General features: G+C 42.4%; 1 protein-coding gene across 1 annotated transcript in view; it reads left to right on the forward strand.

Moving 5' to 3' along the window:
* Positions 1–18165, forward strand: part of DNAH12 (dynein axonemal heavy chain 12) — a 253222-nt gene that overhangs the window by 116749 nt on the left and 118308 nt on the right. Inside the window, exons 25-31 of the mRNA XM_073592248.1 lie at positions 4677–4849; positions 7016–7168; positions 8073–8312; positions 9182–9427; positions 14985–15104; positions 15685–15794; positions 16448–16628. Of these exons, the coding sequence (XP_073448349.1) occupies positions 4677–4849; positions 7016–7168; positions 8073–8312; positions 9182–9427; positions 14985–15104; positions 15685–15794; positions 16448–16628 (1223 nt within the window). The remainder of the gene's footprint in view (positions 1–4676; positions 4850–7015; positions 7169–8072; positions 8313–9181; positions 9428–14984; positions 15105–15684; positions 15795–16447; positions 16629–18165) is intronic.

The following is an 18165-nucleotide window of genomic DNA, read 5'->3' on the forward strand; positions in this document are numbered from 1 at the left end:
GTCCATCATGCAGCCTCCCTGTGTCCATCATGCTGCCTACCTGTGCCCACCATGCAGGGGAACAGAGGAGACGAAAAGGATTGCGAGCGGATTATCAGGGCGCCGAGGGACATCACTGGAACAGCTTTCATTTCAATAGCAGTGTGTTCCCGCTGCTCAGTGTCACATACAGCCCCGCCCCGCCCCCTGGCCGGGGAGCTTTGATACACATCACTCGTCCCGGATGAGCTGTCTATCAAAGTCCAAGGACCAGGGGGCAGGGCTGTGTGTGACAGCGAGTGCAGGTAACACTCTGCTATTGAAATGAAAGCCACTAGTGATGTTCTCTGATGATCCAGCCACCTGCTCTCCTCTTTTCCCCTCCGAGCGCTGTGAGAAGGACTTCCATACAACCCCCCCTCACTCCCATTCAGCCCACGCTCGCCAGCCCTCAAAATCCACTCGCAAAATGCGAGCAGGCAAGTGGATTTTTTGAGGGCTGCTCCGTATATATGTACTACAACAGTGTTTAGATGTTTAATTTATAGGAGGAAACTCATTACACCGTTATGTGTCATAGTTTGGGAAAATTATAAGCTAAGTTAATCACTGATGATTTTGTGAATAGTTTAAGGCTGGGTTCACACTATTGCAAATAGGATGAGGGTTTCCCCGCATCCAATTTGCATAGCAGGAGATTGTGACCAGCTCTCTATGGAGCCGGTTCACATATCTCCGGAGCAGCTCCGGTGTGAATTGCACAGGAGTCCTGAGCGTCTTTTGGTCCGTTTCAGGTCTGAATTCAGCCCAAAATTCGGGCTGAAATCAGACCTGAAACAGTGAATGGAGACACACGGGACTCCGGTTGTGAGCCCCTGCGTTCTCAAGTGTGAACCCAACCAAAAGGAGATCTAATCTCACAGCATAGACTTTCATTTTATAACACCAGCATTATAATAGCAATACAAACAATAGTTATTTTGACCAAAAAACAATTCAAAATAAAGGCAGAACTCTTTTCATTTTGGATAATGTAAGAGAGGGCTATAACCCCTGTCAGGATTTTTTTGCCATCTGTGTCCCATCAAGTAGATTTCCTTTCACTTCCTGTCCCATAGCCAAAACAGGAAGTCAGAGGAAGTCCCTCTAAAGTGAGGGTATCACCAGGGTCACCAGAACTTTTCTCCCCCATTGGAAGATTTCACCTCTATTCCTGTTCTGGTGACTACCCAAAATTTGTAATTTTGTTTTACTTTGAAACTTTTGATTATAACGGTAAACAGGACAAGAGAAGGTGAATCTTGGGGGGTACAGGCAACAATAAAAATCTGACTGGGGTTCTATTCCCTCTCCACTCTATTCAAAACTAACAAACATTTTGCCTTAGGTTATACTTTACAAGCAGTAATAAAACCAAATGCAAACGTTTATTATACTGCAGCTTACCAATTCTTAGGTGTGATGGTTGTATTCGTTTCCTGTGTTAGGCTTTCTTTCTTCTATTTTCATCTGGTGATCAAGCCAGTAAGTCTGTTCTACAACAGAAAAAAACTCTTGCATCTAACACTTCCCTTCCCCCAGAACGACAATGCTGCTGTCCAACGGCACCCCTGTGCTCCTTCATCCAGAGTGGGGGCTCTCTAATACAGGAGGCATTTTACTGGCCCGATCACTGGGTAAAAACAGAGGGAAAAATTATTTAGAAAAAAGAAAACTAATAGAGCCAGTACATCTAATGATTAGTAAGCAGCAATAGATTACATTTTTGGTTTTGGTTTTAATACTATTTTAAATGAACTTACTAAATTTCCTTGCATGTTGTGAGCACTGCCTGTTTGCTAGCCATCTCTTTCCACAACTTCCTGGACTTCCTGCCTGCTTTGCAACTTCTTCTCTGCTGTTTACATTATATTTCTAAAAACTACATATCCCATGGTGCCTTGCTGTCTGCAAGCAGTGATTCCTTTACTGACTCCGCCTCCTGAAACTCCACCTCTCAGCCCTTCTGTGATTCAGATTCATAAGGGAGGCTCTGTGAAATGTGTGACACAGCAGTGCCTACTCACAGGACATAGTGAATATGTATCACAGAATTCAAGGAAGTAAATATGTGGGGATCTTCACAAAGTACAGTTACAAACTTCAGGATCATTCAGACTGAAATACAATGCGGGAATGAATATATGATTTTGTATAGGATCAGTAAAATAAGAAAAAACATAATATGCTCAGATATTTTATTTAGAATTAGAAGTATATGTAAACTCTAACAATGATCTTCTGTTATTTAGTTCTTTTTAGTCTGTTAAAGCTAAAGTGGAAGCTCCACTTATCTGACCTTTCGGGGGAGGGGGGAGCGGGCACCTGTTTTTGACTGGTACCATTTCCCCACTTTCGAGAGATCGCGGCGCGATCACTTGGAAGTTCGGCCCCCCTCCTCCTTCCCCCACTGCCAGGCCATTCAGAAAGCACAGCGCACTTCTCGCATGCACAGTAACAAACCGGCTGTGAATAGGCAAGGCTTCACTGCTGGTTTCCCTTAGAGACAATGGCGGCCGCTGGGGTGCGGACATCGCTGGATTCCAGGACAGGCAAGTGTCCTAATATTAAAATTCAGCCGCTGCAGTATGTGCAGTTGCTGACTTTTAATTTTTTGCTTGGGGGGAAAAACTCCTCTTTAAATATAGCATTGAAAGGGTCTTGTTATATCTGTTTGACAACTGCAAAAAAAAAAAACTGTTGAGCCTGAAATCTTGTGAGCTGATAACTTCCTGTGCTCTCTGCTGTATCAGTTACATCACATGTGTCAAACACAAGGCCCATGAGGCCGAATCCAACCCTCCAGTCCATTTCATGTGGCCCCCGCACCTCTCCTGCAGTGGCGGCAAACCCCTTGTCTCTGCCCCCACCTTGTCTCAGCAATCAACAGCAGAGAGGAGGACAGAACTCCTCTGCCAGATCTTGCGCTTATTTTTTGCAGCCGTGGAGAGGTTCATCTCTGCTCCCCACCCCTTCCCAGTCTCAGCAGTTGGCAGCTGAGAGGAGGACAGAGCTCCTTCTACAGATTCTGTGCAGCCTCCCCTGCTCTCAGCATTCCGCAGACTCCACCCCTCCTCTGGTCCTCCTCCAGACCCTGCACTTTCTGCTTCCAGTCTCTGCCCCCAGCTTCTTCCCAGCAGCATCACAAAGTAAGGGGGTGCACTGTGATGTAGGGGAAGGTGGGGGGGGGGGGGGGCTCTTGACATCTGATGTAAGGGAAAGTGGGGTGCTCTGGACACCTAGTCTTACAGATACAACTCACCCTTAGAGGGCATGCGGCCCACGATGAAATTGAGTTGGACACCCCTGAGTTACATTGTTATCAGCTATCTATGTGGACTAAATAACAACTCCCACTATGCTGTTGAGAAGAGGCCTGGGGAGGCGTTCTGTAGTTCTAAGACACTTTCTGTTTTAGGATGACAACGCTGCTCCATCATGGATACAGCACAGTGAGTGAGTTTTGTTACTAAAGGACAGGAAGCGTGTTACTGGCAGGATCCCCTGGGGAAAAAACAGAAAGAAACTGAATTCAGCCACCACATCTATTAAGCTGCAGTTTTTCTAATTTTTGTTCTTATGTTTAGATACGCTTTAAAGGTAGCTTGTCGAAGGAGGAATACATAGGCTGCTGCTGCTGATCTTCTTACAAAAATCCTGAAACTCCTTGCTGTCATACTGATCCTCTGTCTTTCATAGTCACTGAACTGGAACAAGTATGCAGATCAGAAGTAGTGACTTTAGTCCAATTGTCATAGATGGCTCAGGAAATAACATAGAATCAGCCCACCCGAAACTGATATTATACTTGTACATGAAGCCCATTGGGTCACGCCCCCCCCATCACCACTCTTTTCTCTTCTTCTGCCATAGGCCTTGGTTTTGTTGTTTCCCACCTGTTCTTGTTCTCTTCCCTTGTGTTGCATTCTATACAATAAAAAGGTACAAAAAACTATCAGAGAGCATGGAACTGTCTTGTATTGGTTGTGCCAGATGTGCAGGCCTGGGAAATGAAGAACATAGATCTCAGCCCTGGACTCCCCGAGACATTCAAAATAATTATGGTTTTGAGCGGACTGACCTTAATGCTAGAGGATCAGCAGGCCATCGGAGCATGAAAGAAGATAAAATGTGCGTTCACCATGGAAGGTTATCCACTGGCAGCTACAAACAGGCTATGGTGATATCAACAGCAGCAGCATAGGGCTTTTCTGTGCTATCTTTTATGGCAACTATCAAAATTGTGCAAGGTCTGCATTTAGAATGCCCCTCTCTCCTTTACTAAAAGAATGCAAAACCAAACATAATATGCTTACCTCTCTTCCAGCTTTCATGATACATCATGCAATGTCACCTTCTTGTTGACAATGACCTGGGGAATGTTGAGCACTCCACAAGAAGACTCTGCAGCACAGTGCTGGGAGCATCTTCTCATCAGGAATACTCTACGTTCCCCAGATCTTGCCAGAAGAAGGATGACGTCACCCTTGCTTGGGCACAGTGGGCAAAAGCCAGGGGAAAGGTAGGTACATGATCTAACTCTCCTCTACCCCTAAGTATTAAATCTCTTTTTTTTCAGGGACTACTCTTCAGTTCATCAGTCTGATGGCAGAGCTCTTAAAGTTTGTATGATATTAATTGTAAATTTGTCTGTGTAGGTGTTTCTCATGAAACAGATTTTCAGTGGTTGGCCCAGCTGCGCTATTACTGGGAAAACGAGAATGCCCGTGTGCGAATCATTAACTGCGATGTGAAATATGCTTACGAGTACCTAGGCAACTCACCACGGCTGGTCATTACACCTCTTACAGACAGATGCTACAGAACTCTGGTATGATGTATAGTTTTTAATAAAGTTTTACTTATTTACTAATGTAGAAGTGACAAGTGGAATCCAGCCTGTTTAAAGATAAGCTGCACTCTGTATTATTGTTTTCCTGCTGCCCTGTTCAAGCCTCCAATGCTGCCTACATCACAGTCACTTTAAATCATTCCGTTCTCAGTGTAATATTAAGTTTGAGGTTTTGAGCCTTGTAATCATCAAACTTTAAACGGCAAAGTAGATAAGGAAAGCCTGTAAACTAGGGTTGCACCGATAAGACCGAGTAAAAGTACCGAAACTTTTTTTCAAGTACTCGCCGATACTGATTACCAATATATTTTTTTTTTAAATGTCATGTGACAGTGGACTGTGTCAGTAGTTTTGAGGTTTTTTATTTTTATTTTTTTTTACAACTTATTTTTTTATTAGTTTTATTTTTTTAATATATATAATTTACAATGCTTTTCTTTTTTTGGGAAGGGGGAGGGGGGGCAGTGTTTTTTTTTTCTTTTCTTTTTTTTTTTTTTTTACAATTTTACCTTTAAATATCAATTACATTTTTTTTTATTATTCTTTTTTTTTTTAATCAGTCCTGTTGGGGGGCTTTGGTGAAATATCAGGGATCTGACATCTCCCTTTTGAGACAGGGAAAGGGGCTGAGGACACAGATTCCCCAGTCCTTTTCTCAGCAGCCTAAGCAGCACTGAAAATTACTGGATAGGAGACAGAGGCTCCTATCCATTCATAAACTGAAAAAAGTGTAAACACAGTTTATGATGCTCAGTTGTGAATGTAAAGAGTCAGTGATCACTGACTCTGTCCATTCAGAAAAGGAAGGAGCCGGTAAATGACAGATTTACTGGCTCCTTTCTCCGTTCTCCATCCTGACAGATCCGGGACAGGGGGGGACCGGAGGAGGATGGAGGGGGCCCAGAGAGGCACAGAGGAACACAGAGGGAGACCGGAGGGGCACAGAGGAGCACGGAGGGGGACTGGAGGGGCACGGAGGGGGACTGGAGGAGCAAGGAGAACATGGAGGGGGACCAGGGGGGCGCAGAGGACACGGAAGGGGACTGGAGGAGGAATGGAGGATCACAGAGAGGAGGACCGGAGGAGCATGGAGGAGGACACAGGGGACAGTCGGGGGTGATCAGTGCGGCGGTGGGGAGAGTTACAAGCACCAATCCCGATCTCCCTGTATATATTTCAATAAAGCAGCTGAAAGCCGCAGGGGGGGGGTTGAGAAGTGGCTGTCAGGCACTAAGTAAAGAAAATGTACAAATGTACTGGGAAATTGAATTAGGAACCGTAGCAGGGAAATCGGCTTGTTAAAGTATCCAACACATTTAGGAAGCCAGTGCTTGACTCTTTTGACTAGGCCAGGGGTCTCCAAACTTTCTAAACAAAGGGCCGGTTTATTGTCCTTCAGACTTTAGGCGGGGGAAGAGTGGCCAGTGGAAGTAGAAAATGCCCCAGCGTCAGTGGGAGTAAAAAAAATTACTTAGTGCCTGTAGTCAGTAGAATGAGTAATAGTGCCCCATCATTGGTATTGGTGGGAGGAATAGTGCCTAATTGTTTATATCAGTGGGAGGAATTATGCCCCATCGCTGGTGTCAGTGGGAGGAATAGTGTCCCATCACTGGCGTCAGTGGAAGGAAAAATGTCCCATTGTTGGTGTCAGCGAGAGGAGTTGTTCCCCACTGTTGGTGTTAGTGGAAGGAATGGTTCTCCCTTGTTGGTGTCAGTGGGAGGAATAGTGCCCCATTGTTGGTGTCAGTGGATGGAATAGTGCCCCGAGGGCCAGAAAAAGGCAAGCAAAGGGCCGCAGTTTGGAGATCACTGGACTAGGTAATTAGGGGGAAATTGTATATACTTGGTGCACAGAGTGGTGGTGTAGAAGAGAAATAGTGCTGTGTTGCATAAGATGGACTTACTGGTGAAGTTTGATTCTTGAATTGCACCCTGTGGTGGTCAAATACGTGGTTACATATGTTTACATGTTTGAAGCTTATATACTGTATGTTGCAAATGTTGTTAAAATTTGTCTCAGGTATGCACAAAATTATCACAACTGGATGTCTGAATTTACAGACACAGAGTTTGCAGTTGGATATACTCTCATGGCGCCTATGTTTCCACTTGTTTTGATAAAAGTCTTTCTTTTCTTTTGGGCAGATTGGTGCTTTTTACCTTAATCTTGGTGGAGCTCCTGAGGGACCTGCAGGTACAGGAAAGACTGAAACTACCAAAGATTTGGCCAAGGCCCTGGCTGTGCAGTGCGTGGTATTCAACTGCTCTGATGGTCTGGACTACTTAGCAATGTCAAAGGTATGTACTGACTCTATATGGCCGTATATGGAGAGAGCAATGTGTTCATTACATATTTTATAAAAAATAACAAAAAAACAGATATACAGTAGCACGCCCGCCATTCAACAAAGTGTAAATGATTATTGCTTCAAGAGATTAAAGCTAAACTCTAGACACGCTTCTACATATGCAGTTGAAACATATACTGTATAGGAACTGTTTTACCTGCCAAAGAATTTGTAACTCTGTGCAGCCAGTCTTTTTATCCAGACACTCCTGGCAAAACAGTGTAGCCAGATCCTTAGCAATCCACTACAGTGATAGCACTACTTATTCAAGAACATTGATCAGGACAAACCCCCTGCAGCACCACATTCATGAGTGGTCTCCTCTTCTGTGCATGCTCAGTGAAGTCATATGTTCATGCATGAGTGGTTGGTTGACTGCTGGCCCTCCCTCATTCAGTGTGTGTTGTGTGAATATTTCTAGGAGGTTAATATCAAAACTATTTCAGGTATTTACACTGGTGGCATTCAATTTTTATTGACTATATACTGCATAAATTGGTGTTCTATATACCTTCCCTGGGTTCATCTCCAACAGTAGCAGTAACAGGCATAGAAGACCAATGCTTTTAAGCTTCTGAGGATGAGAGGCAAAGCAATTTGATGCTTCCCTTTCCTATTCACAAGCTGTGTGTTCATATTACAGCTGGTAAATAATCTGCTGCCTACACTTCCTATAGGCTTATAAAAAGAGAGAATGTAAACATTTTACATAGGTGTACAGAGATCATTATTAGAATTAGTGGTCTGCCTTATGAAATATGGGCCTTTTTTCTTTTAGGGTTATGTTTCGAGACTTGATCACCAGAATATCACTCTGTAATATGATTGTTTAGGTGTTTTCTTTTTTATCCTAGTTCTTCAAGGGTTTGGCATCATCTGGAGCATGGGCGTGCTTTGATGAATTTAATCGTATTGAGTTGGAGGTGCTGTCTGTTGTGGCCCAACAGATCCTCTGTATCCAGAGAGCCATTCAGACAAAAATGGATATATTCAACTTTGAAGGCACTGAATTGAAACTCAACCCAAACTGTTTTGTTGCTATTACTATGAACCCTGGTTACGCAGGGCGATCTGAGCTGCCTGACAACCTCAAGGTAAAATTAAAGTTAATCTAGTTTAATTTTCTTTGGGCCTCAGGATTAATGGCATTCTATTTTACAGTTAAGTTATATCCAAACCTATCTGAACCAAGCTTCTTTTAATGTCATGAGTAGTTTTGATAACCATTAGTGAACCAGGGGAGGTAGGAGGAAGTGGTACCAAGCTCATTAGAAGAACATCTAAACCAAGCCTCCTTTTAATGTCATGAGTGCCTTTATTAACCAAAAGAAAGGCTGGGCAGGTGGGAGGGAGTGGTACCAAGGTCAACATCTACAAGAACATATGAAGCAATTCTCCAATAATGTGATATGTGGCCTCATTAAGGAAGGGCAAGGCTGGGGAGGTAGGTGGAAATGGCTTTTTATATGAAAAGGTTAATATTTGCTTATAGCTTGAGCAGTCCATGGAGTTGATTTACTTAAGGCAAATAGACTGCTCACTTTGCAAGAGGAGATGAACTTTGCAAATGTTTAGTGAATAAGGTGAAGCTCTGCTGACCTCCATCATCCAATCATATCCACTAAAAAATGCTGTTTTTTTTTTTTTATTTACCCTGCACATAATTGAGTATTCATTACAACGTGAAGCTTCACTACAATCACAAAGTTCTGGGGAAAATTCCCTTGCAGCGTGAAACTTAAGCTGTAAAGTGAACAGTGTATTTGCCTCTGTCAAATCAACCCCTATATGTTTTTATTTAATCAGATAGGAAAGGGTTTGTTTGTCATTGGTCACAGCAGATTTACTTGACAACAGTTTCCTCTGATATCTAGGCTACATTTTTAGGATCTAGTAGTGATTCCACCACTTTTTACTTTTACCTCTGAGTAATTGCTTTATAAATATACATTGTTTATTACAGGTTCTTTTCCGGACTGTAGCTATGATGGTTCCCAATTATGCACTGATTGCAGAGATCTCACTTTATTCATATGGGTTTCTACATGCGAAGCCTTTATCAGTCAAGATCGTAATGACATATAGACTGTGCTCTGAGCAGCTATCCTCCCAGTTCCATTATGATTATGGCATGCGTGCAGTAAAGGCAGTGCTAGTGGCTGCTGGAAACTTGAAGCTGAAATTCCCCAATGAAAATGAAGATATTCTAGTAAGTGCAGACTTGGTAACAAATTTTAATTATATAAACTCCAAATAGAGCGACGTACAGTGGGTAGAGAAAAGAATCACCCCCCCCCTCCTTTAATATAATCACATTTTTTGTTTTATCCTGCTGTATTTATTAGTGCAACTTATAACATCCAAGTGAAAGATATACCTTTAATTACAGGCTTTAGTCTGTTGGGATATGTCTCTACTAACTTTGCACATCTAGACTTAGACTTTACAACATTTACCCACTCTTCTTTGCAGAACTGCTCATGTTCAATTAAATTTGATGGTGACTGTTTGCGGACTGCAATCTTCAAGTCATTCCACAGATTTTCAATGTCATTCAAGTCTGGGCTTTGACTAGCCCATTATTATTATTATTATACAGGATTTATATAGCGCCAACAGTTTGTGCAGCGCTTTACAACATGAGGGCAGACAGTACAGTTACAATACAATTCAATACAGGAGGAATCAGAGGGCCCTAGTATTTAGAGCTTACAATCTAGGAGGGAGGGTCAAGTGATACAAAAGGTAATAGCTGTGGGGGAGGAGTTGATGGAGAAAATTAAAGTACAGTTGTCAGGTGGGGGAAGAATAGGCTTCTCTGAATGGATGGGTTTTCAGGGACCGTCTAAAAGCCAACAGAGTAGGAGATAATTGGACAGATTGGGGTAGGGAGTTCCATAGGATGGGAGAGGCTCTGGAAAAATCCTGAAGGCGAGAATGGGAGGAGGTGACAAGGGAGCTATAGAGCAGGAGGTCTTGGGCGAAATGAAGAGAACAATTAGGTTGGTATTTTGGGACTGGGCTAGTGATGTAGCTGAGGGCAGAGTTGTGGATGGCTTTGTAAGTTGTTGTTAGTATTTTAAATTTAACTCGCCGGGTGAGTGGAGGCCAATAGAGGGATTGACACAGGCCATGCAAGGACATTCTCCTTTTTCTCCTTCAACCATTGTGTGGTCATTTTTGCTGTGTGCATTGAGTTATTGTCATGTTAGAAGGTAAACTTTCTTCCCATTGACAACTTTCTGGCAGAGAGCAGCAGATTTTCCTCAAGAATTTGATGGTATTTTGCCCCATCCATTTTTCTTCTATGCTGACAAGTGCTCCAGTCTCTGCTGCAGAGAAACACCCCCATACCAGGATATTACCACCTCCATGCTTTCCTATAGGAATGGTGTTATTTGGATGGTGAGCTGTATTGGATTTCCACCAGATGTATCGTTTGGTGCTGAGGCCAAATAATTAAATGTTAGTCTCATCTGACCATAACACCTTTTTCCATGTGGCCTCAGAATCTTCAAGGTGCGTTTAAGGTGGTCAGATGAGGCTAAAATTTAATTATTTGGCCTTCATCAGCTCTATTGGAATTAGACCATTAAATCTTTTCAAAACCTACAAGATGAATTTGAGATACCTAAACAAATGCTTTTCCAATATTTACAATTACAACATGCTCTATTGGCACAGCTGAAATTAAGGACATGGACATATACTTATGCCCCCCTACTTACATAGGTAGTCACCACAGAAACCAAGCAAGGATTGATCCTTACAATATACAAAAAGCTTTGTGCAAAATAGTGTGTGGAGTCTTGTTCTTCTGTATAGAAAGGGACGGTGGAAGGAATTGATTCCGACTGAGTGTACATTTTTTTTCTTCAAATATTTTATTTTACTCGAAAGGCAGGTTCCTTGTTAACAGAACAATGGTAAAGAGTTAGTGACACAACAGTATGCATAATACACAATTATGAAAACCAGATATACAGGGTGATCAGAACATTCTTAGCCAATATAAATCCAAAATTAACATTGTGTTGCCTTGTAAGAAGTTGGGATTAGAAGTAGAACTGGCCACAGTTAGAAAATAGGAACTGCCTAATAGTTTTTTCTTTTTTAAACAGTTATTCATAGAATGAGGGAGAGATGAAAGAAGGAAAAATAAGTCAATGTGGGGGGGGGGGGTATGGGGAGGGAAGAGGGAGTGGATCCTAGCCGACTGAACACTCTGGCTTTTCGAGTGTCCCCTTAAATACTTATGCCGCGTACACACGAGCGGACATTACGGCGGACTTTGCCCGGCGGACTTTTCGATGTACTTTCCGACGGACTTTCTGAATGAACGGACTTGCCTACACACAATCCACCAAAGTCCGTCGAATTCGTACGTGATGACGTACGACCGGACTAAAACAAGGAAGTTCATAGCCAGTAGCCAATAGCTGCCCTAGCATGGCTTTTTGTCCGTCGAACTAGCATACAGACAGCGGACTTTTCGACCGGACTCGATTTCAACGGATACATTTTAAACAAGTTTCAAATCTAAGTCCGTCCAACTTTTGAGAAAACAAAGTCCGCTGGAGCCCACACACATCGAATTGTCCGACGAAATCCAGTCCGCCGGGCAAAGTCCGCCGTAATGTCCGCTCGTGTGTACGCAGCATTAGTAGTAACCCTCAGTCAGCAGTTCCCCTCTTCAGAGTAGCCAAACTTATTCCACAGCATCCAGGTTTTGGAATACCGTTTACGCTGATGCAGTGCCCTGAGGATTAAATCCACCATTTTATTTATTTCTTCTACCTTGTTAAGCCAAAGACCAATGGTTGGTTGCTGTGGACATTTCTAAGTAAGGGGAATGCACGCCTTGACAGCATCAAGGATATGGCGGACGACAGATTGTTTGTAAATTTTAACTGGGACAGTGGAAGCATTGGGAAGAAAAAAGGCTGGGTCGTCCGGAACCGTATGATCTGTAAATGTTTTCACAATCCTTTGGACCTCTTTCCAGTAATTTTTGAGTTTGAAACAAGACCAAAAGATGTGTAGCAATATTCCCCCATTCCTTCTGGCATCTCCAACAACGATCGGTAGTGATTGGGAATAATTTATGTAACTGCCACGCTGTATGATACCATCATGTTCGGATTTTAAAATTAGTATTTTTGTGCATATAGAGGATTTGAGCGTAAAATAGAGAATATGATTCCGTTGGTCTGAGGTAAATGTGCGGTCCAGATCAGCCTCCAATTTAGTCATACATGGTAGCTGATGGTCCTCCGGAGGTGTGATCAGCAAATTCTAAATTGTGGAGAGTACATGGGGTAGTGTATCTTCATCAGAACAGTATTCCTCAAAAGTAGTGAGGTGGCAACGAAAGTTACTCTGAGAAGGGAAGGAGTGTAAAACATGATGTAGTTCAAGGGCTCTCCAAAAATCCAAATGAAAGGGACCCAAGGAACTCATAAGAGAAGATACGGACAGCCATCCGTCTGCTACCAGAAAATGATAGGCCTGATAATGATTAGAGTCAAGTAAAGCTCGAAAAGTCTTATCCTGGAGACCTGGTGAAAATTTTGGACTTCCTTGAACTGGGAATACTGAGTGTACATTTTATCTATTGTGCTGATGGTTTCTATTTTCCCAACTCAGAAACATGCAGCTTTTAATGACACACAGGTCTTATTGCACCTCACAAAAACTATTCTAATGGATTAGAAGAGAAAATCTCCTCTGTGCTAGATGTGAGGCTGAACCGGGCACCATGATCCATATGATTTGGAAGTGTACCGAACAGTTCAGATATTGGCAGAAGGTTCTCAATACTGTTAATGCAGTGTATTGTACTAATATAACTGCGGACCCCAAAATTTTGCATCTTAGAAACCATACCCCACTTCACCCAAAGTGAAGAAATATATTTGTGAAATGAGAGAAATGCTTACTTTGCCACACGCATCCATTATTTAGCCATTCTTTTTCAATAGCATTGGATGATATTAAAGAGGAGGTCCAGCCCCCCACAAAAAACTAAAAGTCAGCAACTACAAATACTGTAGCTGCTGACTTTTAATATTAGGACACTTACCTGTCCTGGAATCCAGCGCTGTCGGCACCCCAGCCGATGTTTCAATCGGCTCATGGGTGCTGCCACCAACATTGTCTGTCAGGGAAACTGGCAGTGAAGCCTTGTGGCTTCACAGCCGGTTCCCTACTGCGCATGCGAACTGCGCTGTGTGAATGTCCCGGTGGTGGGGGAAGAAGGAAGGGGGGAACACTTCCGGGGGACCTTGTTGCATCTCGCCGCAGCCAGGTCTCCCAGGAGTCAAAAACAGGTACCCCCCCCAAAAGGTGCCAAATGTGGCACGGGAGGGGGGGAGGAAGCAGATAAGTGGAGCTTCCCCTTTTGGGTGGAGCTCCACTTTAATAGCTGACATTTTAAAGTCAGATGCAATATATTGTGGTGGCTACTGTGAGTAGCAATAATTTTATCTTTGACCATGCTCATTAATCATGTCGTAGTTTTATAATGGTTAGAGTATTGACTTCCATCTGTCACTTCTGATAGAGGCTGAGGATGGGGCTTCCCTTACACCTCCTGTCCTGTTCTCCCTGGTGACAGGGTATAGGAGGGCGAGGAGTGGGTGCCTGTGGTAGGTCCTGGCCAGATAATGCTGAAATGCTGTGAATGCAGGACTGGAACTTGTGCAGGATGCTGTCACACAAATGGAGTTAGAACTGTAGTCAAATGGGCCAAAGTTAGCAACAACCGGGCAAAGGAGATGCAGATTCATAAGGTGGAAGCAGGATCAGTAGCCAGGCCAAGGTTGCTATAAGATGGAAAGAAGTGGTACATACTCAGCAGGAAGAGGACGGAGTCAGATCACAAGCCAAGGGCGATCACGGGAGATGAGGATCAAATGGAGTCAGGAGACAAGTCTGGTCATGGATTACTGAAGGTGACAATCCCTCACCAACTCTCCTAAAATCTGTAATTATTTAAATAGGCTACATTTATTCATGCATTAGCAAACATGTACCGATGCACGCACAGCTCTGATTCTGTGCACTGGTGAATGAGTTGTACTATTGGCATGCACATATCTTCATGCATGGCTGCATACACTATCTTCCTGACATGCACTATATACACACACACACACGTCTTCAGGCAAAGCCATGTACACAATCTTCCTGACATTGTGTGTGCTATGCGTTCTTTTATCGCTTGTGGTGTGTTGCCTTCCCATTTTCCACACCCACCAACTGGATTTCAGTGCTGTGTTCTTGGACAGGTGGCAAGCAACCCCCTTGGTGCCTCTCTTCCCTCTATAAAAGGATAAAATAAATGAACAGATCCCCTTCTTCCCCCTGAAAAACACTTTAGCACCACTGCACTCCAACCATTGTCTGCAGTACAGACATTAATGGGAGCACCAACGTTTTTTAGTTGTCACAGTAACAGTAGGTAGAGGGAATCTTTCAAAGGGAAAACCTATTCTATTAGTGATTAAGGGGAATAATCCTTTCAGTTGGAGAGATCTCTTCTTATTTTCTGCTATGTCTCTGAGACAGGAAGTGAAGGGAACTCTCCCAAACAGGAAACAGAGAGAAAAAATAATAGGGATCCATTTACTACTCTGTCTAAAACAATGAAAAGGTTTTGGCTTCATATACACTTTAAATGAACTTATTCATTATATGAAATAGCCTGTAAAATCCTCTGACGTTTGCTTCATTTATATTCTCCATATTTTTCTGTCATATTTTAGCTCTTGCGATCTATTAAGGATGTAAATGAGCCAAAGTTCTTATCTCATGATATCCCATTATTTAATGGAATTACCAGTGACCTGTTCCCTGGCATTTGTCTGCCTGAAGCAGACTATAAAGTAAGTTGCTTTAAATGTAATTACCGTAAAGTATGTTTTGTTTTTCCTGGCTATCTTTTTGGATTTGCTTCTTTGATTTGACAATTACAGTATCTAGTAACCTAACTTTGTTGAAAACAATATTGTTCTTATATGATATATTGCATACTGTTATAATTTTGCATTGGCAATAGAGGGTAAAGCAACAGGTTTTCTTTGATGTCCTTCTACCCATCAACACATGCTCACCTTTACAGCAAAGAAAATACCTTGTACTTTTGGGTATGGAGGAGCATGTGACTCATTTCAACAACACCAGTGCTTGGTGATTGGACAATCACTAATACCTGGGAGCAGAGAAAGTCCAAAGTCCTGTGTAGGCACTAACTATAGTGATTCGGAGCTTACACTGGGCTGTCCTTCTCTCCCGGCAACTGATTGGATCATTGTGAATGACAGAAAGGTAAGTATGTGCTTCTGGGGAGGGGTACAATAAAGCAAACCTGTTGATTTGCTCTCTGTTGACAATGCACAGGTTAACGTTAAAGCAAAAAAAGCGCAAATTAATGATTTAACATCAAGATGTATTAACATTTTCCAGGATTTGCTGGAGTGCGCTTATGAGTGCTGCATTAAACACAATGTTCAGCCGGAGAAGGTGTTCTTGGAGAAGATGATACAGACCTATGAAATGATGATTGTCAGACATGGGTAAGAGTTGACTGAACATCTCCTTTGAGCATAGATGACTAGGATATAACTAAGGAAGTATAGAAGGAGCAACTGCTTCTTGGTTTGTGAGTTCAGGGAACTCAGCCAGGACAATAACTTTCATTGCATTTTGTACTAAATAAAGCAGTATTCGATTTCCCCACATTTTCTAAGGTGTGTAGCATCCTTATGAAAAAAATGGGGATTAGAGATCACCAATAAACCTTATAAGGAACAGGAACAGCATGGACTTAAAAAATCAACTTTATTGAATATGGTTAAAATAAATTAGTTGCATTTTATCCATATTCAATACGGTTGATTTTTTTAAGTCCATGCTGTTCCTTTATAAGGTTTCTTGGTGATCTCCTATCTCTAATCCTCATCTTTTTCATATTTATGCATGACCTTAAGGAACCACACCTGTTAATTTTGGTGGGGGCCTCAGCATAGGGATATGGTTCTGATTTTGAACTACCCTGTGCACTAATTAATTATTGGTCTGCCTGGGTGTCTTTTTATACATATTTTCAAAAACACTCAAGTGTAGCATCCTTATTATGATTGACAGATGAATCCTTTTTACTTTTTTGTATTAAAAATTAGCACACCAACATTGCATAGTATGGTGAACACTATGTTTCTATGTACAGTTTCATGCTGGTTGGAGAGCCTTTTTCTGGAAAAACAAAAGTTCTCCATGTACTTGCTGATACTCTGTCTCTTATGAATGAACGAGGGTGTGAGGAAGAAAAAGTCATCTACAGAACAGTGAATCCAAAATCCATCACTATGGGACAGTTGTTCGGACAGTTTGATGCAGTGTCACATGAGGTATGTCTACAGTCTCAGTTTTAGGATGTTTAGTGAAAATTCCTTCTCTGCTTGAATGGTATATACTGTACAACACTAATCACTGATTTACATCAGATGCACGTTGCTACTTTGATGTTAAATATCGTTGTTATGGCAGCAGATAGCTGCTAAACCCCGGTATTTTTTTCAACGGCGGGTGGTCCACTTTAAGATAAAAGTGGTCTCTGTGGCGGATTTGCCACAAAATCACTTTTATTGGTGACTGGAGAGGTCCCCCCCTCCCGCCATGTCCCGGTCATCTCTGCCGCTTACCGGATCCGTCGGTAGCGGCGGAGATGATCCGATGCTTTCCCCTGATGGGCTGAAAGTCGAGTGAGGGAATGATAGCCCCCACTTGACACTTTGCCCTTGGAGGACCAGAGCGACGTCAAACGTCACTTCTGCCCAATGGCCTTAACCTACCTGGCGGTATGATTATTTCGGATTTTAGGTGCTGAAAGCGGTACAATTATTTTGCATGGAAATTTGGCGTTTTATATTGTAGGTCTGTAAATCTTAACAATAACACACTTAAATCTGTCCAAACCAGAGTCTAGTAGATATCCCAGGTATGATAAAGTTTGAAACACAAAAACATAAATTATAATATAATAAATAAAAATAAATAATTAAAAAAAAAAAAAAAAAAAATAGTAATAAAATAAATTTCCCCACAATTCACTATCGCTCAATTCTGCAAGTGTTCTAATTTACTATCGCTGTTTTCTAGCTGGTCTAAAGCCACTTTTGACGTAAAGGGACACTTTTTGGTTGCTATGGACAATCTCCAGTTTCCAGGCAGAAAGAACAGTGTATATCATGTAAAACTGCATGCAGGGCATGGGCCAAAGCACTGGGGACAAAAGGGATGTGAAATGATTTCATACAGTACTGTAATCTGTAAGATTACAGTACTGTATGTGTTATGATTTTTACTTTTTTTTTAATTTGCCCCCAGGCTCCGCCCCCGTGCGTCGCGCCGCTCGCAGGGAACGGAGCCTGGCACGGAGAGGCTTCGGAGGAGGACGGAGTCCTCGGACACTGCGGGTGACATCGCAGGATCCCGGGGACAAGGTAAGTAAAGCCGCCCCAGGATCCTGCAATGCGATCCCGAGTGTGGCTCGGGGTTACCGCTAATGGTACTGAATTTTAACCCCGAGCCACACTCGGGAATACCGCCAGGGAGGCTACAGGGACAATTTTTTTTATTGAAAAAAAAAAAAAAACTTTTTTTTTTCTATTGCTCTTAAGTGTAAATGTGAGATCTGAGATCTTTTTGACCCCAGATCTCACATTAAAGAGGTCCTGCCATGCTTTTTTTTTCTATTACAAGGGATGTTTACAAACCTTGTAATAAAAATAAAAGTGATCCAAAAATTTTTTTTCAAAGGGATAGTGTAAAAATAAAAAATAAAAAGTAAAATAAATAAGAAAAAAAATAAAATAATTTAAAGCGTCCCGTCCCTCCGCGCTCGCGCTCAGAATCGAACGCATATGTAAGTCGCGCCTGCATATG

This window comes from Aquarana catesbeiana, linkage group LG07 (genome assembly GCF_042186555.1).
Source record: "Aquarana catesbeiana isolate 2022-GZ linkage group LG07, ASM4218655v1, whole genome shotgun sequence".
In the NCBI taxonomy this organism is placed as follows: Eukaryota; Metazoa; Chordata; class Amphibia; order Anura; family Ranidae; genus Aquarana; species Aquarana catesbeiana.